This window comes from Macaca fascicularis, chromosome 20 (assembly GCF_037993035.2).
Source record: "Macaca fascicularis isolate 582-1 chromosome 20, T2T-MFA8v1.1".
NCBI lineage: Eukaryota > Metazoa > Chordata > Mammalia > Primates > Cercopithecidae > Macaca > Macaca fascicularis.
Genome location: NC_088394.1, coordinates 3,889,400 through 3,914,103, shown reverse-complemented (window position 1 = coordinate 3,914,103; position 24,704 = coordinate 3,889,400). Strand labels below are relative to the sequence as shown.

At 53.7% G+C, this 24,704-nt stretch overlaps 1 protein-coding gene across 8 annotated transcripts; it reads right to left on the bottom strand.

The window, feature by feature from the left end:
* Positions 1–8,453: 8,453 nt before the first annotated feature.
* Positions 8,454–22,931, bottom strand: ZNF205 (zinc finger protein 205). 8 transcript variants are annotated; one of them, XM_065536970.1, is made up of 7 exons: positions 22,836–22,931; positions 15,377–15,515; positions 13,363–13,576; positions 13,027–13,118; positions 12,399–12,519; positions 9,950–10,063; positions 8,454–9,709 (listed from the first exon to the last, which is right to left on the bottom strand). In XM_065536970.1, the coding sequence occupies exons 2-7, from the start codon at positions 15,431–15,433 to the stop codon at positions 8,640–8,642; spliced, it is 1,668 nt and encodes a 555-aa protein (XP_065393042.1). In that variant the 5' UTR covers positions 15,434–15,515; positions 22,836–22,931; the 3' UTR covers positions 8,454–8,639. The 8 variants fall into 8 exon arrangements, with proteins under 8 accessions (XP_065393042.1, XP_073884761.1, XP_005591098.3 ...); XM_074028660.1 differs by having other exon boundaries at positions 13,429–13,576; XM_005591041.4 differs by lacking the exon at positions 22,836–22,931 and adding an exon at positions 15,910–16,287.
* Between the last annotated feature and the right edge of the window lie 1,773 nt (positions 22,932–24,704).

The window sequence follows — 24,704 nt, the reverse complement described above, 5'->3', positions numbered from 1 at the left end:
CCAGCTGGGACTACAGGTGGACACCACCACACCCAGCTAATTTGTTCCATATGTATATATATATATGTATATATATATATATATTTTTTAATAGAGATGGCCTCTCCCTATATTGCCTAGGCTGGTCTCGAACTCCCCTGGGCTCAAGCTATCTGCCTGCCTCTGCCTCCTAACAGTTTTGTAATTTTAAGGCCTGAGAGCCAAAGGCCAATGGTGTAGATTCCAATTCAAGACTCAAGGCCTGAGAATCAGGAGCACAAGACCAGGAGAAGAATGTCCCAGTACCCAGGTCTCAAGTACTCAGACACAGAGAGAATTCAACCTTCCTCTGCCTTGATGTTCTGTTTAATTCTATACTGGATGAATGCTGCCCACCCATGTTGGGAGCTGTCTGCTTTACTCACTCGGCCAATTCAAACGTTAATATCTTATTGAGAAACCCTCACAGACACACCCAGAAATAATGTTTAACCAGCTGTCTGGGCATGCCTTGGCCGAGTCAAGTTTATACATAAAATTAACCATCACAGGATGCTGGTTATCCACGGCATGTGGTGATAGCATAATTAATCAAGTAGCCACCTGCAGGTGATTATGAAGTACCAATGAAAGCATGTACCTGGTGGGAACAAGTAGCTGCCGCACTCAGCCATTACGGTGTCCACAGATGTATCATGATGATTATACAACCATGGGATGGGATACATGATTTTTAGTGCACTTGAGCATTTACAGTGAGAAAATGGCAAGCCCAAATCCCTTAGCTCAGTTCAAGTCACGGTCTGAGAACCTGAGAAGTTCTGTGATAGCTTAAGAGCAGCACTTACTTCTTATAGCCATAATAGCATCACTGAAAATCAAACAGAAAACTTAACTGTAGAGTCGCTGAATAATAATGACAGCTAAATTCCCAGTCCCAACACATTTCTCACGTGAAAGCTACTGTGCAGATTGGTAAAGACAGTCATCCTGGCCAAGTGTAGTGGTTCAGTCCTGTAATCCCAGTTACTCAGGAGGCTGAGGCAGGAGAATCGCTTGAACCTGGTAGGTGGAGGTTGCAGGGGGCTGAGATGGTGCCACTGCACTTCCACACTGGGCAACAGAGCGAGACTCTATCTCAAAAAACAAAACAAAATGAAAAAACAGAAGGTGATCCTGAAACTCAAAGTGGGGATATATGTTTGGACCCAGATGAAATTGACAGTCTTGATTCCTTAAGTCACTCTGAGCCTCCTTTACCAGTAGAAGTAGTTTGCCCTCAGTATCTGAATAGATTAGCCTTTCTCTGCTTGAAAACCTTAGGATAACCTCCCCAGGGGCAGATGACCTAAAAGGGGATGTCCATTCTCCTGAAAACCCACCACAATTGCGCTGCATTGCCAGGAAACTCATAACAACTAGAGTTGTCTCAACAGAATTTATATGTGTGTGTAGAGAGAGGCTGCACAAGTGTGTGCAAGAGACAGAGAGAGGGGGAAAGATACACATTATGACCCGGGAGGAAATAGCTTATACACTAAAATAATTCACTTTGTTAATACAAACTAGCAGAAACCTGGGGAACAGGTGCAAGAGTGGATTCTAAGGATAGCATACCAAAGTGAACAGAATATAAAAAGAGAGAAGATTAGACCCGGTGTAGTGGCTCACGCCTGTAGTCCCAGCACTTTGGGAGGCAGAGGCAGGAGGATCATCACTTGAGTCCAGGAGTTTGTTGTCAGTTTGGGCCACATAGCTGAAACATAAAATACAAAAATTAGCGGGGTGTGGTGGTGAGCACCTATAGTCCCAGCTACTCAGAAGGCTGAGGTGGGAGAGTCACTTGAGCCTGAGAGGTCAAGGCTGCAGTGAGCTGTGATCATGCCACTGCACTTCAGTCTGGGTGACAGAACAAGACTGTGTCACACACACACACACACACACAATGAGAGATCAAATTCAATGATATAGGTGCATTTAGTAGATTTCAAATTGAATGTTAGCATGTGTGGTGTTGGTGGCTTTTTAGCAGTTTACTCCATTGGTTGGCTGAAATTTGGACTCAATGGTGGCCTTCAGTTAACAAGGTTGAGATGGCTGAAGTGGCATGATAGGAAAGAAGGAACCCAAAGGCTCCTTTTCCTTAGAGAGATGGAAATGTTGAGTGGCCTTATCATGGGTGACCTGTGTACCTACCGCATCCCCAGCTATCTTTTACCAGTAGACACTGGCCTCACTAAGTCTCTGAGAAAGGCATTAATGACAGGATCACCTGAATCCTTGAAAAGCTCTGTGGTTGCTCAGTTGCTCTGTGAGATGTGTGTTCATCTTCATGACTAGCCTAGGGCTTTGTTAGTTGAGAACACAAAAATCGCTGTCTTAAGTTACTGAGGTGCAGGCCATTCATTGGGTGCCGCCTTTACAACAGGCAGGAAGCCCGCCTGACCCCATGTCTCAGGCTGCCAGAGGAGCATGCAATGAGGAAGGCTGGACTATCTTCACAGGACACCAGGGAGAAGCCTCAAGCCACAGCCTCCTGACAAGTCTCAGCTCTCCAGCCTCATCTCCCGGCTCCCCTCCCCTCCACACGGGGGGTGGGGCGGGGAGGGTTGGGGGGCTGTCATTTCAGCTCCTGGACACCAATCTCCTCCACGTTTGTCCTGTTCCCTTTGCTTGAAAGCTTCTTACTCCAGATCCTCGTAAAACGGCTTCTCACCCTTCGAATCTCAGCTTAAATGTCCCCTCCTTGGAGGGGTCTTCCCTGACAATGAAGCACGACCATCCTCTCCTGCTTTACCTTGTTTATTTCTTTCTGGCATTTGTCACTACTTGAAGTTAAAGTGTGTGCCATGTATGTGTCTGTCAGTCTCCCCCACCACACTGGAACCTCATGAGGGCAAGGGTCTTGTCTGGAATCTTCATCACTTAAGACTCAACATTGAGCAAAGGACCTTTGCTAAATTAGCAGGCATTCATTTCCTATTTGAAAAATGAACGAGTGAGGCTGGGCGTGGTATCTCACACCTGTAATCCCGGCACTTTGGGAGACCGAGGCGGGCGGATCACTTGAGGTCAGGAGTTCGAGACTGGCCTGGCCAACATGGTGAAACCCCATTAAAAATACAAAAATTGGCTGGGCGCGGTGGCTCACGCTTGTAATCCCGGCACTTTGGGAGGCCGAGGCAGGGGGATCACGAGGTTAGGGGTTCGAGACCAGCGTGGCCAACATAGTGAAACCCCGTCTCTACTAAAAATACAAAAATTAGCCGGGCATGGTGATGGGCGCCTGTAGTCCCAGCTACTCGGAAGGCTGAGGTGGAAGAATCGCTTGAACTCGGGAGGCGGAGGCTGCAGTGAGCTGAGATCGCGCCACTGCACTCCAGCCTGGGCAACCGAGCAAGACTCCATCTCTGGCAAAAAAAAAAGAAAAAAGAAAAATGAATGTGTGAGGAACGCAGCAAAGCCCCTACTGTTAACGTTTGCCGCCCTCTGTCCCACAGGCACTCCAGAGCCGCGAGCAGCCTCGCACAGTCCGCGAGTTTCTTCTGCTTCCCCAGAAGAGGACACGGTCTCCTTCCTGGCCTCTCTCCGCCGGCCGTACCACACGACAGCTGGCAGCACCGTCAGCCACTGCTCGGGAGTTAGGAAGATGCTCCAGCTTCGAGGCATGTGCAGCAAACGCACCCAGCCCTGGTGCAGGAGCCAGTGCCGCAAATTGGCAGGCAGTCCTCGGGGCCGGAAGTGGCCCTGGCCCTGCGCCGTATGCTTTCTAGGACTGCAGGAGGCTCGGCATCTCGGTGATAGACCCAGGAAATGAGTGACGGGGCGGGGCGCGCTGTGAGGACTGAGGTCTGCAGCGAAGCCGAAGCCGAGGCCAGCCCGGTGGTCTTTGCTACCTTCGGCAACCAACGCCCAGCGAAGGGTAAGAGTGAATGTTTCAAAGACTGGCGCCTGGAGCAGTTGCCGGGGCAACCGTGCGGCTTGGGGCGTGGCGGGGGGAGAGAAGAGGGCCGGACACAAACGTCTGCCGTGATTGGCTGGTTCTGCTGGCGCCGCCTTTCTCCCCCGTCTCGATGCCTGATTGGCTAAGGGCAGAGCGTGGGCGTGGCCTCCTGGATTCAGTCCTGCGGGAAATGGGGCCGCAGAGCGAGAGGCTAGGCCCAAAGGACCCTGCGGACTCTGGGCCTCACTACACGGCCGGGCCCGGGAGTTGGGAGACAGTATTCCAGGCTAGGAGGGCGCTGACGCCGATGCCCCCGGCCCAGGGGGGCAGCGCCGCCAGCCGATCCCTGAGCGCCTGCAACACGGACCTGGGGCCGCAGGGAAGCAGGTGGGAAGCCAGGATGGAAACGTTCTGCCTCTCCGCCTCTGCCCTCACCTTGCTCCTGACACTGCGTCGGTGATGATCTAGTGGGGTTCTCTAGTGGCCAAGAAGCCCCGAGGAAGCCAAGGAAACCTCTGAACCTGCTCACCCTCTACCCGGGGAGACACCAAGACCGTTCCCTGGCTTCTTCCCTCCAGCCTCCCACTTCTCAGTGATGCCCGTAACCCACCAAACTATGAGTACCCTTCAGCCTGGCGTTCCAGGCCCTTCCATGGCACAGCCACTACTCCTCCCTGTCTTATTTGTGCTTGTCGAATATTTCCCAAACTGCCAAGTTCCACTGTTAAGATACTTTTGCCAGATCTATCCCACAATGGGGCCTCTGGAGGGATCCCTAGAGGGAGAAGTGGGCCAGCCCTAGGGAATGGCCATCTGCAGGCACCCTCCATGGGGCCCTTGGAACCTGTGTCCCTGCACTCTGCCACAAAAGGGGAAACATTTCTCCAGGATACTTTGTGCTGTCTGGGCTCCCTGGAGGCCAGAGTGAAGTGTTTTGTTTTTGCAAAGGAGTCTCGTTCTGTTGCCCAGGCTGGAGTGCAGTGGCGCAATCTTGGCTCACTGCAACCTCCGCCCCTCCAGGTTTAAGCAATTCTCTGCCTCAGCCTCTGGAGTAGCCAAGATTAACAGGAGCGTGTCACCATGCCTGGCTAATTTTTTGTATTTTTAGTAGAGACAAGGTTTCACCATCTTGGCCAGGCTGGTCTTGATCTTCTGACCTCATGATCCACCCGCTTCTGCCTCCCAAAGTTCTGGGATTACAGGCGTGAGCCACCGCGCCCAGCCCAGAGCGAAGTTTTTAAATAACTCCCTAGATCACTCAACAGTCTTTTTTTTGAGACAGGGTCTTGCTCTGTTGCCCAGGCTGAAGGGCAGTGGTTTGATCACAGTTCACTGCAGCCTCAACCTCCCAGGATCAGGCGATCCTCTCACCCCAGCCTCCCAAGTAACTGGTACTACAGGCACACACCACCATGCTTGGCTAATTTTTTTAATTATTCGGAGACGAGGGTCTCCCTATGTTGCCCAAGCTGGTCTCAAACTCCTGACTTCAAGAGATTCTCCTGCCTCAACCTCCCTAAGTGCTCAGATTACAGGTGTAAGGCACCACACCAAGCCTCGACAGACCTCTGAATCACTCAAGTCCTGACATCTGGTCCCTGGCACGCTGTTCATGGAGCCTAAGGAACTGAAATTAAAGGAAGCAATAGTCACTGTGCGAGTGAGTACTCTGCTCAGCTCTCTTGCCAAGTGATGACGGCTTCCAGGGTCATTTTAGCAACTCTCCCACCTCTGTCTCTCTCCTTACTTAGAAAATGAGCTCTTTGAGAGCAACCCTGCTTTACAAATGAGTCTCCCTCACCCCCTCACACTGAACCAAGCAGAGCAATCCTATTTCTGGCTAAGTGACTGGCGCGTGAAGACAAACTGAAGGGAGAAAACAGCTTTTTTTCTGGCCTGAGAAATAATCATTTAATTCAACCAATCCTGCCAGCCTCCCTAGCCTAGATTCCAGAGACCTCCTAGACACCATCAAGTCCTGCCTGGGCTTCCACTAGTGAGCAGACCCCTAGTGTCCATTTGTTTTTTTTGTTTTTGTTTTTGTTTTTTTTTTTTTTTTGAGACGGAGTCTCACGCTGTTGCCCAGGCTGGAGTGCAGTGGCGCAATCTCGGCTCACTGCAAGCTCCGCCTCCCGGGTTCCCGCCATTCTCCTGCCTCAGCCTCCTGAGTAGCTGGGACTACAGGCGCCCGCCACCGCGCCCGGCTAATTTTTTTGTATTTTTAGTAGAGACGGGGTTTCACTGTGGTCTCGATCTCCTGACCTTGTGATCCGCCCGCCTCGGCCTCCCAAAGTGCTGGGATTACAGGCTTGAGCCACCGCGCCCGGCCTAGTGTCCATTTGATTACATCTCACCCCACCCACATCCCTAGCTGAGTCTAACATTCCTGAAGGTCAAATCTATTGTCTTACTCTCTCTCTTTTTTTTTTTTTTTAGACAGAGTCTCGCTCTGTCATCCAGGCTGGAGTGCAGTAGCAAGATCTCAGCTCACTGCGACCTCCACCTCCTGGCTTCAAGCAATTCTCCTGCCTCAGCCTCCCAAGTCACTGGAACTATCGGTGCCTGCCACCATGCCCAGCTAATTTTTGTATTTTTAGTAGAGACGGGGTTTCACCATGTTGGCCAGGCTGGTCTCAAACTCCTGGCCTCAAGTGATCCACCCACCTCGGCTTCCCACAGTGCTGAGATTACAGGTGTGAGCCGCTGTGCCTGGCCTTGTCCTCCTCTTTTTAGATAGCCCTGCATGGGGCCTAGTAGGGTACACCAGTAGTCCCAGCTACTTGAGAAGCTGAGGTGAGTGGATCACTTGAGCCCAGGAGTTCCAGGCCAGCCTGGACAACATAGCAAGACCCCATCTCTATTTTTAAAAAGACAAAAAAAACTTGGGCTAACAATGCACACTTACATTGTTGTGGAGAGCCGGGGTGCTATATCTACAGTGCTTGGCCCTGTGCCTGGAAGAGCAGCTGCTTGACAACTGGCAGCTATGATTATCCTTCTCAGTCCACCATCCTCGGCAAGCCACTCTTTTCCTTAGGATCTGGGAGCCAACCAGGGCTGTGGCCACCCTGGTGGCCCCATAATCCACAAAGACAGGTAGGGTCTCAAGGGCCTCCCTGGTGCAGACATCCTCATGGTCAGTCGGTGTCAGAGCTGAAAGTTATCTTGGGACCTGGGCCACAAATAAGGGATGACAGGCCAGCTGAGTCCATCCCCACCCAGGGAAAAAAGCAGAGAATGGGAGTTGGGAGCTACAGAGGTTAAAAACAGGGGAAGAGGCCAGGCACGGTGGCTCATGCTTGTAATCCTAGCACTTGGGGAAGCCGAGGTGGGCGGATCACCTGAGGTCAGGAGTTCAAAACCAGCCTGGCCAACATGGTAAAACACTGTCTCCACTAAAAACACAAAAAATTAGCCAGGTATGTGGCGCACACCTGTCATCCCAGCTACCCGGGACACTGAGGCAGGAAAATCGCTGGGACCCAAGAGCTGGAGGTTGCAGTGAGCCAAGATCGCGCCAGTGCACTCCAGCCTGGGCGACAGAGCAAGACTCAGCCTCAAAAAATGAAACAAAAACAAACAAAAAAGCAGGGGGCCGGGCGAGGTAGCTCAGGTCTGTAATCCCAAAACTTTGGGAGGCCAAGGTGGGTGGATCACAAGGTCAGGAGATCAAGACCATCCTGGCCAACATGGTGAAACCCTGTCTCTACTAAAAATACAAAAATTAGCCGGGCATGGTGGCGTGCACCTGTAGTCCCAGCTACTCAGGAGGCTGAGGCAGCAGAATCACTTGAACCCAGGAGGTGGAGGTTGCAGTGAGTGGAGATCAGGCCACTGCACTCCAGCCGGCGACAGAGTGAGACTCTGTCGCAAAAAAAAAAAAAAAAAAAAAAAAAGGCCAGCAGGAAGACTAGGAGTAAATCAAATCTCAGAGCCAGGCAGGGGCGAGCAGGGCGAATTATAAAGGACATATACCGAGAGGCCAAGAAGGTGAGACATAGCAGAGGCAGGTGACAGCAGCTGCAGCATGGGCCAAGAAGGAAAGTGGCCCCTGGTGAGGAGCACAGGCAGGCCACGGTGGGAGCAAACGGCAAAGGCCAGTCACAAAACTGAGCCACCGATGCCTCGGTGAGAAATGGGGCAGGCAGGAGTTTCCGGACCAGTTCTGCCTGTTCCTGGCTTCCAAAGAGAAGAGCCACGGGAGAGTGCGGGCTCAGTAAGCAGTGCCCTTGGGACAAGTGGCGGCAGCGGCAGACGGCCGGCGAGGGGTCCCCAGGTCCAGGAGTGGTTGACTTCAGGACCTGGGCTTCAGCCCTGGAAACCTCTCTGTACTTGAAGCCTTTGCTTGCCAATGTGTGCAACGCTCTGGAATGGGCCTTTGACAAAAGGGAACCCAACCCCGGTGGGGTCCCAAGCCAAGAGTGGTGACTCGGGGATGCCTCGATGAGGACAGGAGATTGACCCAGGAGCTCCCCCACACTCGGGGAATCAGCACCAGGGCACCAGGAGACAAAGCTGTGTAGGCGGGCGCTTCAAGTCCAAGGCCTTTAATTCGCAGAGTGTCTGCCCCTTCTCGCCCTCCCCCGTCGCCATGCCTCACCCCATGCCCTCACCGCCCTAGCTCCCTTCCCGCTCCCCTCTCTCCTCCCTCGGAGCCTTGACTCCAGTGGGGCTTTCCCAGTGGCCCCGGGCGCCCTGCTTCCCCTCTCCTGGCCTCCTAGGTGGGAGCAGGTGGGGGTGTGGCCAGAGCCCCCGCCGCCGCCGCCCCCAGCATCAGCATGGCCAGGGCCTTGGGCCCGGTGGTGTGAATCTTCTCATGCCGGTGCAGGTTGGAGCGACGGCTGAAGCTCTTGCCGCACAGTGGGCAGGCGTAGGGCCGCACGCCGCGGTGGGTGCGCTGGTGCGCGGTGAGGTGCGAGCTGTGGCTGAAGCTCTTGCCACAGTCGAGGCAGTGGTAGGGCTTCTCGCCCGTGTGCGTGCGGTTGTGCGCGATGAGGTTGGAGCGCTGGCTGAAGCACTTGCCGCACTCGGGGCACGGGTAGGGCTTGACCCCGGTGTGGGTGCGCTGGTGGGTGACCAGCGCCGAGCTCTGCGTGAAGCACTTGCCGCAGATGGGGCACTTGTGCGGCTTGGCGCCCGTGTGGGTGCCCTGGTGGGTGACCAAGTCCGAGCGTCGGGTGAAGCGCTTGGTGCAGCGGTCGCACACGTAGGGCTTCTCTCCAGTGTGGATGCGCTGGTGCTGGATCAGTGTGGAGTGGTGGCTGAAGCTCTTCCGGCAGGCGGGGCAGGTGTAGGGCTTCTCGCCCGTGTGGATGATCTGGTGCTGGATGAGGTGCGAGCTGCGGCCGAAGCGCTTCCCGCAGTCAGTGCAGGCGTAGGGCTTCTCGCCCGTGTGCGTGCGCCGGTGCGTCACCAGGTGCGAGTGCCAGCTGAAGCCCTTGCCGCACTGCTCGCACCGGTAGCTCTTCCTGCCCGCCTCGCTGTCAGGGGCCAGACCCTCCTCGCCACTCTCCGGGGCTCCCTTCTCTTCCTCGCTGGGCTTCTCCGGGACGCGGCCCTCCTGGGGCTCCGTGGGACTGGGGTCTGGCGGAGCTGCAACTGGAGTGCCATCTGGATTAGCCAGCTGCCCGGAGTCTTTGGCCGGCCCTGAGTTCCGGCCGCAAGCTGCTTCCTGCGCGCACTGCGGAACGCCCCCCTGGACTCTCCCCGCCCTGTTTCTGAAGGGCTTCACATCTCCAAGGGCTGCCACCGATGAAGTCGGCATCCTCTGCCCCACCTCGATAGCTCCTGGAAAAAGAAAGTCGTTTCCAGCGAGGGACGAGCTTTCCTAAGGGCGCCAGGAGGGTGGAGAAGGCAGAGCTAAGGGTGGGGGCTGGATTCTCGGAGACCAAAAAGCGCAAGGGCCGCCCTGGGCGCAAACGGTCCAGGAGGGGGTCTGGTGTCCCTGCCCCACTCCCACAGACAACAGCCAGAAGGCCGGCGTCTGCACCCCACTCCCGCAGACAAAGGCGCGCGCCAGTTCCTCACCTGAGTACGCGCCTCTCCACTCCTCCTTCTCATCTCCTGTCTGCCGGCTGGAGCCTGAGGCCTCGCCCTTGCCCAGCGCTTGAGGGGCCCAGAAAGGCCTGCTGAAGGGAAAGCCTGCCCAGAAAAAATGCGGTGCTGTCACAGGCCTTCTGGCACTGCCCAGCTGCAGACAGCATTCCCCCAAAACTGATGGGGCCCAAGTCAGGGGTGAGGCTCTGGAAACATGGGGTAAAATAAAGCAGTTTCAACAAGTCCCCCTGGGTCAGGGGTCCGCCCCCTGGCTGGGGGCTGCCAGAGCTGAGTAGGCCTGTCTCTTTCCCTGAAAGAGCAACAGAGTTTAAGGGAGAGGAGTGGGCAACACCCTACCTCACCTGGAGGGGCGGGGGTAGTGGCCCTCCAAGTGGGAGGACCTGGGACAGGAAGGCCAGGGTCGCCAACAACTAAGGTCATCCCATTTGTCAAGTCTTAGGGGTGTGTGGCCCCAGGAATTTTGGTCAAGTCAGTAAAAGAGCAGAGGGAGCCCTGGCTTCCACCACCCCTGGGAAGAAAGGAATGTGTTGGACCAACCGGGTGGCTTGGGGCTCTGCGAGTCCTGCCGTGGGGCTGAAAATGGGTGCTGAGTTCCTTCTGATCCCCCAGGACTTGCCTGGGCTTGCTGGCCCAGGCACCGGGGAACCGTAAGAGGGGTGGTGAGCAGCCTGAGCTAATTAAGGGGTGAGCATCCCTGGTGCCAGCCAACGGGGCCTCGGGACCACCATGACGCCACCAGCTGGAACTGCTGAATCCTGGATTCTGCCCGGACTAGCAAGTGTGCTAGCTGGGTGTTGGCCAGGCGCAGTGGCTCATGCCTCCAGCACTTTGGGAGGCTGAGGTGGGCGGATCACAAGGTCAGGAGATCGAGACCATCCTGGCTAACATGGTGAAACCCCATCTCTACTAAAAATACAAAAAAAAAAAAGATTAGCTGGGCATGGTGGTGGGCACCTGTAGTCCCAGCTATTCGGGAGGCTGAGGCAGCAGAATCACTTGAACCCGGGAGGCAGAGATTGCAGTGAGCCGAGATCACGCCACTACACTCCAGCCTGGGTGAAAGAGTGAGACTCTGTCTCAAAAAAAAAAAAAAAAGAAAAAAGAAAAAGAAAAAAAAGCTAAGTGTCAACTGAATGAGTGAATGAGTAAATGAATACTGATTTTTCCATGTGAAAACTAAAGTCTGAAACTGAGGAATCCAAAGCTGTGGGATGGCTGGGCACAGTGACTCATGCCTATAATCCCAACACTTTGGGAGGCCAAAGCAGGAGGATGGCTTGAGCCCAGGAGCTCAAGACAAACCTGGACAACATAGTGAGATCCTATTTCTACCAAAAAAAAAAAAAAAAGAAAAAATTAGCGGGGCATGGTGGTACCTGTAGCCCCAGCTACTCAGAAGGCTGAGGCAGGAGGATCACTTGAACCCAGGAAGTCTAGACTGCATGAGTCGTGATGGTGCCACTGCACTCCAGCCTGGGTGACAGAGCAAGGCTCTGTTTCAAAAAAAAAAAAAAAAAAAAAAAAAAGCTCTGGGACTTAAATACTTACCATTCAAGAAGCAAAGGGAACCAAGGCCCCTCAGAGACAAGCACCTGCTCCTCAAAGCAGATGGGACACCCCAGGGTCTGAGGGGCCTGGGGAGTTTAGCTCATGCCATCTTCCTCCAGGGCAAGTAGCCCCCGGGCCCCGAAGCTGAGCTTGCTGCTCAGACACTTCTGAAGTAGGGGGCTTGGAAAGGCAGATGGAGCTACAGGAGTGAACCCTGGGGATGAACCCAGGAAAAGCGGACTTCCTGGGGCAGCGTCCAGTACAGTAGCTGCTAGCCATATGTGGCTATTTAAACTCTCATTTGAACTAATTAAAACCAAGTAAAACTGGCCGGGCATGGTGGCTCACGCCTGTAATCCCAGCACTTTGGGAGGCCGAGGTGGGTGGATCACAAGGTCAGGAGATTGAGACCATCCTGGCTAACACGGTGAAACCCCGTCTCTACTAAAAATACAAAAAATTAGCCGGGCGTGGTGGCGGGCGCCTGTAGTCCCAGCTACTTGGGAGGCTGAGGCAGGAAAATGGCGTGAACCCAGGAGGCGGAGCTTACAGTGAGCTGAGATTGCGCCACTGCACTCTGGCCTGGGTGACAGAGCAAGACTCCGTCTCAAAACGAAACAAAACAAAACAAAATCAAGTAAAATTAAAAACTCAAGGGCTCTACCCGCATTTCAAGTGCTCAGCGGCCACACATGGCTTGTGGCTCTTATCCTAGCACACACAGAACATTTCCATCATTATAGAAGTTTCCATGGAAAAGTGTGTCTTGAGGGACAAGGAGAAGGGTGGGAGGGATAGGGAGGGAAGGGAGGAGAGAGGAGATGGCAGAGCAGGACCCCTCCCTAACACACCACTCCAGGCGAGTGCTTACCCAATGACAGCCCGTTTCTCTTCTGCAGGACATCCCTGTAGAAGTTCTGCTGCGTGTGGTCCAGCCGACCCCACTCCTCCCGGGAGAGGTACAAGGCCACATCCTCAAAAGTCACTGGCATCTGAAACAATATGAAACATCCACTCTCCAGGACATGCCGTGGACACGGTGGAGGGACACCATGTCATGAGATGTGTGGTGAGACCCTGGACTCCCAACCCACTGTCTCTAGTGAGGTCTGCCACTTCCATCTGATGGGGAAGCAGGTGAGCCACCCAAGGCCTTCTGGGGCGTTGAGAAAGAACAAAGACCAAGCGGTATTTTCAGGGACCACAATTAAGACTTAGGATGTCCATGCAGCCCCCATCCTCAGCTCAGACCTCAGAGGAGGGCTCCAAACGGCTCCCAACGAGAGGTCCTGTGTCTCTAATTCCTGCTGCTTCTCCTCCAGCCTTGGCCCAGGCCTGACCATAGGCCTTGAGCCTGGAAAATTCCAGCAACACTAGCAAGAGCCCCAGGCTTCAGGCTTGGCTGCAAGTGGGGCCAGCGGGGTTCTGGCTTTGCACACAGAACCAGCAGATGCAGGAAGGGCTGAGCACCATGCAGGGGCTGGAGAAAGGCCACTCACCTGGGACCAGGCAGTGAGGAGTGCCGCGGCCATCTGCCGGTCTCTGGTCCTCCCCTCTCGGGAAAGCACCGGGATCCGGGGGGAAGGGAGGGCTGTGGAAGGAGAGGGGTCCTCAGGGTGACCAACTCATCCTGCTGGACCTGCTGCTACTCCAGCTGCCTCAAACTCCGCCCCTGGCCCGACCCAAGGACAGGTCAGATGGCTCTGAGGCTGCCATGGGGAGAACACGTCCTTTGCCAGCATGGAGACTCTCGGCCCCACCTGGACCTGGGCCGAGCCACCACCTCCCCATAGCTGCCTCCCTGGGAAAGCGCCTCTTCCCCATCCCTCTCCTACCTCCGCCAGGCAGGAAGAGAGCTTTCTCCTTAGAGCCGTGACTTAGGGGTGCCCAGCCCCAAGCACCTTGAGCCCCATCCTCCTGCGATGCCCCCTCGGGGTGTAGCTCTTCTGGCTCCGTCTTAATGTGCAATGACTCCTGAGCGTCCCCTGAAGGCACTGCCTCCCCCAGCTTAGAAAGCATTTCCTGATGAGAATGTCCACGATCTGGAATCTAGAGAGGACAGCCTCATCAGCACCCGGATGAGTGGGAGAGACACCCAGAGCTGCATGCCAGGGCGTTCCAGCAGGGTTGGACACCAACATGCAAGACACAGCTTGAAGGACTGTCCTTGCTGCCTCCATTGAGCTCACCCCAGCAAGGATGGGTGGCAAGAGGAGGAATATTCATCAAGCTGCTGCCACAGTGCCGGTGGGCGTGGTGCCCGAGGGCAGCTACCCCTTCTCAGCTCTGCCTCACACTGACCTCAGCAGTGTAAACTGTTGTTTATTAGTGTATGAGGAAAACAAGTGTAGTGGCTTAAATAGTGTCCTCTAAGAATCCATGTCCTCCCTGAACCTCAGAATGGGGCCTTATTGGGGAAAAGGGTCTTTATACAGGTAAGTTAAAGATCATGAGATTAAATCATCATGGATTTAGAGTGAGCCTAAAATCTAATAATGACTTATGTCCTTATAAGACTACGAGAGGACACCGAGACGCAGAGAAGGAAGCAGAGACTGGAGGGATGCCCACATCAAGGACACCAGGAGCTCCCGGGAGCTGGAAGAGGCAAGAGAGAATCCTCTTAGTCTAGAGCTTTCAAAAGGAGTGTGACCCTTCCAACACGTAGATTTTGGACTTCAGTCCTCCAGAACTGTGAGAGAGCCAATTCTGGTTGTTTTCAGCCCCTGAGAGGGTGGAAACTTGTTACAGCAGCCACGGGAGACTAACACACCAGGGCTGGGGATGAGACACCCCATGACCACATAGCTCAAAAGTCAGGGAGGGCCCTGGTGGGGCCTCATCCACAGCACAGGGACTGGCTGGCCTTCTGCTGGGGACTCACACCCCTTCCTCCATGCCCTGTCTGTGTTTGGGTCTTGAAGAGAAAGAACCTCAGGCCATGAGTCAGGGTGCCTGGGTGCCAGACCCAGCGACACCCCTCCCCAACCAGGTAGCCTTCAGGACGCAGCTGCTCTGCCCCTGCACAGAGCGGTCATGAGGTTCACACAGATAATGATGGAGAAGGAGCTGCCGGCTCAGGAAAGTCCTGGATAAACACAGGGCAGTGCTGGTCATTATTCCCCTCCCTGTGCGCACCAGACAGAAGCCAGCACCAGCAGAGAATGCCAAAGTGTGGGGCTCTACTGACACACACAAGGTGTTGAAGGTACACGGGAAGTGGATGGGAAACTGAACCATGCTAACAACTCTTTGTGCTTCTATGGTATGAAAACCATAGATGATGACGTCTCATGCCTATTATCCTTAGAACCTCCCCATGACCCTGCGAGACAGGTGGGAATGGCAGGCATGTGGTCTGGTTCCCAGAGGCCAGGGACTGGCCCCCGGCTTGTTGATGACTCACTCTCCTCCCACTCCAAGCCCGAAGACCCAGGTCCCCCACAAATAGTAATTACACACACACACTGGTAGCAGGTACAAGGAAGAGGAAGGACTGGGAGCTCGGACCCAGAGAGATGAGAAGCTGTGGTTACAGATGGAGAAGCACGGGGAAGGAGAACAGGTTTCCCTGTGTGCTCTGAGCACTGCTCAGAAAGAAAACCTCACCGATAGGACCCCCACCCAGACCCCTGCCATCTCTTGTGGCCACTGACTAGAGAATTCACCAGCAAAACAAAACTGTTATGCTGTAAATTCCAGACAGAGGTGCTACCCAGCATGCCAGCTCTTCTTTGATCCCCCCACCCCAGTGAGTCTAACTCTTCCAGGGGTCCAGACTCCGTGCCTTGAAAATCTCCGCACCAGCCTCTTCCATCGCATGCCTCCCTCACCCAGCCCCATCTGTACCTCCGGGGGTGTCTCCTTGTCCTGGGCGGCCTGGATGCCTCCACCGTCTGCAGACATTTTCTATTTCCGAGCTAAAAAGAACAGCTAAGTTGTTTCTGCCTCTTTTTGTCCAAGCCCCCTCGAGCTTCTGGCCAGCAGCCTGGAAGAGCAGAGAGAAACCAGCCCTCGCTTCCTGGACACCTCCAAAGAGCCCTGAAAATCCCCACGAGGACCAGCGCTCCCTGTCCCAATCGGAAAGAAAGTCTCCCAGACCCTATCCAATGGTCCCACTCTCTGTGATGTTTTCTGGGTCCTATTTTTGAAAGAATGCTATTTTGTATTGTCCCCTTTATCAGTGAAGCAAGAGCCTCGCATCTCAGCGTAACCGGCTCAGGTAAAGTCAAGGCTAAATTGGAATTGCTATTTCCTGTCATCAGGAGCAGAAAGTTCTGCAGAGATCCTGCAAAACAGGTGCTGGTGGGGCCCCGCCCATCAAGGCCAGGGGCAACCAGGCCCTGCTGTCCCCGACCCCAGGACATGCACCGTGTCCCTACCTGACTCCCAGCCCCACCAGGAATTCAGAAATCAACCTGCCCGCTCTCAGCAGCCCCCTTGCAGCTGCAGCCACCTGCCCCAGGCCTGGAATGCCCATCCTCCTCTCGGTCCTGGCAAACAATGTCCTTCTCCTTCCCATAGCCAGTCCTGGCCCCCTTCTCTCCTGCCAGCTTGAAGCCTTCCACCTTTGACCCCATCCCCTCCTGCAAGCTGATCATCTGCGCCGGTCTCAGGATCCAGATGACCTCCCTAGCACCCCCTTCTCACCAGGGTGGAGGCAGAGGGGGCACCTGCAGCAGCGGGAGCCCCCTCCCCCGGGAAGGGAGTCTCCACAGCCTGCACGGGGCGGGCGGGGGAGCCGGGTGGAGACTGGGATTAGGGACAACAGGAAGTCCCTCCCAGATCCCATTCCCCATGCAGCCGCAGCCCTACAGCGTTCCCAGTTTTGAGGGTTCCGGGTCTGGAGTCCCGAGCCTGGGTTGCACCTGCTCTTGGCCTGGAGGTGACTCCCAGAGCCTCAATGCCAGCTCGTGAGGATGGCTTTACCCAGCCCGCGTTCATGATGCCAGCAAGGCAGGGCCACCAAAACAGAAAAATGGAAGATAAATTTTGTGGAAAGATTGTGTTATTTGAAATTTCAAAGAGAGCGCTGCAGTCGTCCTCACAGGTAGAAAGAAGGGCATTTTGCAGGGTGGAGAGGGCAGGACCATTTATTTTAGCACTCGGGGTTTCTGAAGGTTGTTGTCTCCTGAGAGATCCTGAATTCATTTAAGGACTGCTAGTCAAGGGCTCTCTGGGTCCCCCCAAGACGGGCACAGAACTCTCTCCCTGAGTGAACGTGGGAAACAGGCTGGGGACTCCCCCCAACCCGGATGCCCCACACCTCGGGAAGAAGTTGTTAAATCTGATTCTTCCAGACCCATTTCAGCTTGGGGATAGAGGGTGTGATCCTGCTATAAATGGGGTCCTAAGTTCTCAAACACGCCTGGCAGCTGCAGATTCTGCCTTTCAGGCACCGTTTCCCTTTACACCCTGAGAAGTAAGGCCTCAAATGCAGAGGACAGAGACTGTGCTTTACTTTCTGGGGGAAGGAACCCTTTCTGCTGGGCAGGCATGGGGCTGGGTGTCAGGAAAAGGGCCAGGGACCTAGTCCTGGAATCAGATTCCAGGAAGGTTCCCTAGGAAACGCTCCCATGCCTGCTGCCTTTGGCTCACCAGAATCCCCTGAGATGCACAGCTTCACACAGTATGACAGGCACAGAGTTGCTCCTATACCAGCTCGTGATGTGTTGTGTGGGCTCTCAAGGGTTTGTTTATTTATTTTGTTATTTGAGACAGGGTCTCACTCTGTTACCGAGGCTGAAGTGCAGTGGCACAATCATAGCTCACTGTACCCTCAACCTCCTGGGCTCAAGTGATTGACCTCAGCCTCCCAAGTAGCTGGGGCCACAGGCGCCTACCACCATGCCTGGCTAATTTTTTTTTTTGAGACAGAGTCTCGCTCTGTCGCCCAGGCTGGAGTGCAGTGGCACAATCTTGGCTCACTGCAAGCTCCGCCTCCCAGGTTCACGCCATTCTCCTGCCTCAGCCTCCTGAGTAGCTGGGACTACAGGCTCCCGCCACCACACCCGGCTAATTTTTGTATTTTTAGTAGAGACGCGGTTTTACCTCGTTAGCCAGGCAGGTCTCAATCTCCTGACCTCGTGATCTGCCTGCCTCGGCCTCCCAAAGTGCTGGGATTACAGGTGTGAGCCACCACATCCGGCCAATTTTTTTTTTTTTTTTTTTTTTTTTGAGACGGAGTCTTGCTCTGTCGCCCAGGCTGGAGTGCAGTGGCGCTATCTTGGCTCACTGCAAGCTCCGCCTCCCGGGTTTACGCCATTCTCCTGCCTCAGCCTCCCGAGTAGCTGGGACTACAGGCGCCCGCCACCTCGCCCGGCTAATTTTTTTTGTATTTTTAGTAGAGACAGGGTTTCATTGTGTTAGTCAGGATGGTCTCGATATCCTGACCTCGTGATCCGCCCGTCTCGGCCTCCCAAAGTGCTGGGATTACAGGCTTGAGCCACCGCGCCCGGCCTATCCGGCCAATTTTTAAAATTTTTTTGTGGAGATGGGGTTCTTGCTTTGTTACCCAGGCTGGTCTTGAACTCCTGATCTCAAGCAATCCTCCCACATCCCAAAGTACTGGCATTACAGGTGTGAGCCATCATGCCCAGAGGGTTTAATTTTTTTGTTTTTTGAAATGAAGTCTCGCTCTGTGGCCCAGACTGGAGTGCAATGGTGTGATCTTGGCTCACTGCAACCTCCGCCTCCCCAGTTCAAGTGATTCTCCTGCCTCAGCTTCCTGAGTATTTGAGATTACAGGTGTCCATCACCATGCCTGGCTAATTTTTGTATTTTTAGTAGAGACAGGGGTTTCACCATGTTGGCTAGGCTGGTCCCGAACTCCTGACCTCAAGTGATCCACCTGCCTCGGCTTCCCAACATGCTGGGATTATAGGCGTGAGCCACTGCGTCCAGCTAATTTTTTTTTAACTTAGTTTCTAACACGTAAAAATTGAGACTCATAAAACTGATTCTTTTTTTTTTTTTTTTTTTTTTTAGACGGAGTTTCACTCTTCTTGCCCAGGCTGGAGTACAATGGCGCAATCTCAGCTCACCCCAACCTCTGCCTCCTGGGTTCAAGCGATTCTCCTGCCTCCGCCTCCTGAGTACCTGGGATTACAGGCATGTGCCACCACACCCGGCTAATTATGTATTTTTAGTGGAGATGGGGTTTCTCCATGTTGGTAGGCTGGTCTCGAAATCCTGACCTCAGGTGATCCGCCCACCTCAGCCTCCGAAAGTGCTGGGATTACAGGCGTGAGCCACCATGCCCGGCCTATAAAATTGATTCTTTAAAAAAAATTAGAACATTTACTGATGCTGGACCCGCCTTCCCCACCTTCAGGGTCCACTTTCTAGGTGGCCACAGTGCCTACTTGGCCCCTATAGCATTTGAGTTTGCAACTCTGCTTTTGGAGTTAAACATGTTTTAGGAGTCTTGGGATTCTGATTGATGCTATTGTCAATTTGATGAAAGAAAAATTACTCCTGGGGTTTGTGTCTGGTGTTTTCCAGGTGTTCTGTTTTTGGGATTTTGTTGTTGTTTTGTTTTTGTTTTTGTTTTTCTGAGACAGAATCTCGCTCTGTCACCTAGGCTGGAGTGCAATGGCACCATCTCAGCTCATTGCAACCTCCACCTCCCAGGTTCAAACAATTCTCCTGCCGCAGCCTCCCGAGTAGCTGGGATTATAGGAGTGTGCCACTGCGGCCAGCTAATTTTTGTATTTTTAGTAGAGACAGGGTTTCACCATGTTGGCCAGGCTGGTCTCAAACTCCTGGGCTCAAGCAATCCACCCACCTTGGCCTCCCAAAGTGCTGGGATTACAGGCTGAGCCACTGTGCCTGGCCAGGTGTTCTGTTTTTGTTTTTGATTTTTTAGAGATGTGGTCTTGCTATATCACCCAGGCTGGTCTCAGACTCCTGGTCTCAAGTGATTCTCTCGCCTTAGCCTGCTAAGTAGCTGGGACCACAAGTGCGAGCCACCACACCCGGCTTCTAGGTGTTTCAATCCTCAAGGCGAAGAGAGACATGCAACTTAGCAAGTCAGTACTGTATTCAAGCCAGAGTGAGCAATGAACTGAAAGCTGAAGTGGGGAGGAGTCCTGGAAATGATGACACTCTTCACTCTGCCAACCAAGAGGAGAGCTGAGTGTCCAGGGTCAGGGAATTTGTTCCTGAAAGGGACCCTTTCACCCCACACAGTCCCAGGAGTGCACCAAGCCCCCCAAAAGTGGATGTGTCGATGTGTCCTGACTCTTGGGCAGAAGTTTCTCTACCAGCAAAAGTGGACATTTTAGGGATACTGGGGGAGTCCAAAGGTTTGGATCCCTCCATGGGATCACCTAAACTAGGTCAAATGAAGTCTGAGCATCTATTTAATTGTTCAAAGAATATTTATTGGACATCTACTATAAGGCAGACATTAACTTCTTCTTGAGAATGAGAGGTATTCCTTCCAAGGCTGGCTTTTGGATCTAGGCAGGTCTAGGAGAGAGGGTTACCACAGTTTCCATGTGGCAATAGCAGCCTCTAAAAGAGCTCCAAAAGGCGTCAGGGCAAGGTGAGTCAGTAAGCAGAGCAGACATTAAAAACTTAAATGGGGCCGGGTACAATGCCTCGTGCCTGTAATTCCAGCACTTTGGGAGGCCAAGATGAGTTGATGGCTTGAGCCCGGGAGTTCCAGACCAGCCTCAGCAACGTAACGAGACCCCAAATCGATTTATTTCTTTATTTATTCATTTAGAGACGGAGTTTTGCTCTGTTGCCCAGGCTGGAGTGCAGTGGCATGATCTCGGCTCACTGCAAGCTCCACCTCCCAGGTTCACGCCATTCTCCTGCCTCAGCCTCCCGAGTAGCTGGGACTACAGGCGCCAGCCACCACGCCCGGCTAATTTTTTGTATTTTTAGTAGAGATGGGGTTTCACCGTGTTAGCCAGGATGGTCTCGATCTCCTGACCTTGTGATCCGCCTGCCTCAGCCTCCCAAAGTGCTGGGATTACAGGCTTGAGCCACCCCGCCCAGCCCCCAACTCTGTTTAAAAACAAAAACTTAAATGCCTCCAGCCACCAGCTTATATAAGGGACCAATGGCTTGGGTGTAAGATGGGAGGGCGAAGGGACTTCAGAGGCCTTTGAGAAATCATTCTAGAAAAGCCAAGAAACCATTAGATTCCTCTGTGACTTCCTGACTTTTAAATTGATGAGAATTTTTTTTTTTTTTGAGACGGAGTCTCGCTCTATTGCCCAGGCTGGAGTGCAGTGGCCCCATCTCAGCTCACTGCAAGCTCTGCCTCCCAGGTTCATGCCATTCTCCTGCCTCAGCCTCCCAAGTAGCTGGGACTACAGGCGCCTGCCACCACGCCTGGCTAATTTTTTTGTATTTTTAGTAGAGACGGGGTTTCACCGTGTTAGCCAGGATGGTCTCGATCTCCTGACCTCGTGATCTGCCCGCCTCAGCCTCCCAAAGTGCTGGGATTACAGGCATGAGCCACCGCACGCGGCCGACGATGACAAAGTTTTAAAATTTAAGAATTCCATACAAGTCCAGCAGAACACACCTGCTGTCTGCATTCAACTCACAGGTCATCTGTGCAGGGACGTACTTACCTCTCAAGAATTGACTATAACTGGGGCTGGGCTCAAGAATTGACTATAACTGGGGCCGGGCACAGTGGCTCATGCCTGTAATCCCAGCACTTTGGGAGGTTGAGGCGGGCGGATCACCTGAGGTCAGGAGTTCGAGACCAGCCTGACCAAAACGGAGAAACCCCGTCTCTACTAAAACTACAAAAATTAGGCGGGCATGGTGGCACATGCCTGTAATCCCAGTTACTTGGGAGGCTGAGGCAGGAGAATTGCTTGAACCTGGGAGGCAGAGGTTGTGATGAGCCAAGATCACGCCACTGTACCCCAGCCTGGGCAACAAGAGCAAAACTCCGTCTCAAAAAAAAAAAAATTGACTATAATGCACAAAGCCGCTTAGCAGAGCTTCGGGCATAGTAAATACTGAACAAATGCCAACTCCTGTAGCTGGTGGCTTCACTGACTCTGAGTAAGGAGAGGACTCCTCCTTTAGTAAATAAATGATGATCTACTCTCAGAGATCGACCTGACAGTTAAGTCAAGACTTAAAGAATAATAAAAAATAGGGGAAAAAGACCCCTCTGAAGTAAGAAAAAAATAATAGGTACTAATTAAGATGGCTAAGCCAGGTTGGAGACAGGGAGATGTAGATTGCCTTAGGAAGGAAGGAAAGGAGACGACCATAGGGGAAAATAAGAGAACTGAGCAAGGTAAAGAAAAATGAGAATAATAAAGAGCAGAGCAGGCCTGGCGCAGTGACTCACACCTGTAATCCCAGCACTTTGGGAAGCCAGGCGGGCGGATCACGAGGTCAGGAGTTTGAGACCAGCCTGGCCAACACAGTGAAACGCCATCTCTACTAAAAATACAAAAATTAGCTGGGCGTGGTGGTGAGCGCCTGTAATCCCAGCTACTTGGGAGGCTGAGGCAAGAGAATGGCTTGAACCTGGGAGGCGGAGGTTGCAGTGAGCCGAGATCGCGTCCAGCCAGGGCGACGGTGCGAGACTCCGTCTCAAAAAAACAAACAACAACAAAGAGCGGAGCAAATATTTAACTCTAAAAGAGGAGAAAAAGAAACCAGCAGAAGTGTTAGATAGGACCCAGGGAATACGCATTTTTAAAAGATGAGAATTTGGCCGGGCGCGGTGGCTCAAGCCTGTAATCCCAGCACTTTGGGAGGCCGAGACGGGCGGATCACGAGGTCGGGAGATCGAGACCATCCTGGCGAACACGGTGAAACCCCGTCTCTACTAAAAAAATACAAAAAACTAGCCGGGCAAGGTGGCGGGCGCCTGTAGTCCCAGCTACTCGGGAGGCTGAGGCAGGAGAATGGCGGGAACCCGGGAGGCGGCTTGCAGTGAGCTGAGATCCGGCCACTGCACTCCAGCCTGGGAGACAGAGCGAGACTCCGTCTCAAAAAAAAATAAAAATAAAAATAAAAAAATAAAAGATGAGAATTCCCAGGGCCACCGGACACCAGGGCGTAAGAGCCTCCGGAGGCGGGGAGGCTACCCGGTCCCCGAAACCGACGCGGCCGCAGGAGGCCCAGGAGCCCCACGTGCATCTGTCCGCACAGCCCAGCTGGGCCGCACCGCCCAGCGACTCAGTTCACAGAACACAGACGCTGGAGCGAGTCGCCCAAGCAACGGCCCCGCCTCGCCCACGGGAGGCGCCGCTGATTGGCCGCATCCCCGTGGCCCCGCCCCCTCCCCTGCCCCCCACCTCCCCGCCGCCCTCACCTGCGCGCTCTGGTCCGCGTCCCCGACAGGCAGCTCCACGGAGCGGGGAGGGTCACCCTAACGCGGCCGACCCCGGCCGGTGTCCCCGCGTTTTCCGTCCGGCTGCCCCATTGCAACTTCCGGCTTGCTGGGCCTTCTCGCGGCGCCCCACCTGTCCGGCCCGGGGAGCGGGGGCAATCCCCGCGTGGGCACCCCAGCCTGGAGTCGGCTTCCGCCCGTAAGGAAACTGAGGCTGCCTGGTCGAGGGCCTCCACGGGGGAGCGCCGAGGCCGCCTCCATGCCTGGGACCCGGGGGTCTTAAGAAGGAAGAGTCCAACCTCCGGGACTGGGATTCCGATCTATGAGGCGCCAACCCCCGCCAGGGCGCCCGGGTCCAGCCTCCCCGGCCGAGGGTCGGCCTCACACTCCCCTGCTTCGGGTGTTTGGTTTTGTTTCAAAAACGGGACTATACTATATGGTCTACCTGGGACTTGCCCCCTCTGTGTGGGTGATATATATCTTAGAGAATGTTCAACATAAAAAACATAGAGAAAAGGAGAAAAATAGGAGAAAAATGCAGCGTTGCCTTGCTTTTTTTTTTTTTTTTTTTAAACTAGGGTGCATTCTCTTATATGGGTCTGTTACAGTTTCCTTAACCAGGCTTCTACTCACCACCCACGTCTTGACACCCTTGCCTTGCAGTAACAGGAAACACCCCAACAGCTACTACCGTGGAGCCTTGGTGGCTTTCTAGGAATGAACAGACATCTGAGCTTGCAAATAGGGCGGGAGTGGAGGCTATCCTCATACGCCCGCGGGAGTGTCCTCAGCCCCAGGATCCTGGCCTAAGCCTGGCTCACAAATCTCAGCCTGGGCAGCCTGCCTATCACAGTTGGGAAAACAGCCTATTCCTGTCTTGAACAAACCCCGGGAGGACAGGAAGAGCATCCCTAGGCAACAACACCAGGTGCTTCTCACTCTGTCGCCGAGGCTGGAGTGCAGTGGTGTGAGCTTGGTTTGCTGCAACCTCTGCCTCCTGGGTTCAAGTGATTCTCCAGCTTTGGCCTCCCTAGTAGCTAGAACTACAGGTGCACGCCACCATGCTGAGCTAATTTTTTGTATTTTTAGTAGAGACGGGATTTCACCATGTTCATCAGAATAGTCTCTAACTCCTGGCCTCAAGCGATCTGCCCACCTTGGTCTCCCAAAGTGCTGGAATTACAGGCGTGAGCCAGCACGCCCAGTCAGCACTTCTTTATTTGATTATCAGGCTTGTTAGCTTCAGGCAAGTTGTGAACTTCAGGACAAGAAAACCCCAAATACCCACATCCTAGTATCCAGTACAGTGTCTCTACCTGGGAGCTGAGACAGCTTACAGGATGGGCAGGCCGGAGACTTTTTATTGGAACTAAGTTCAATAGTCCCTCACGCAGGCTTTGGGGTTGGCCCTGTGGGTTGGAAATTAGGGTAAATTAAATTACTCTCCCTTTAGGGGTTGGTGGATTTTTAGGAAGCCGGGACTCTGTCATCATCTGAAAATGCCCATTTCTGATGCTACTGCCATTCCCTGTTACCTGATACTCAAAGCATCGCCCAGTGTTGGATGGAGTTTCGGCTGCATTCACTCATACATGAGCCAAAGTCGCTGAAGCCGGCAGGGATGGGAGCCTGTAGGAGCCACTCTGACCAGTGCGGCATTGGAGGAACCCTACTGGAGGCCCCTCACGGGAGCAGATGGCAAGGGCGCCCAGGTACCTGCCTTGCTGTCCTTTTACTTCCTATCCCCACCCCAGTCTTGAGATTCCCTCCTCTCCATTCTTTCCCACAAGTCTCTATCATGTTCTTCTCACTCTCTTGAGTGTGAAAAATGTAGAATTTCCATGTTTTCAT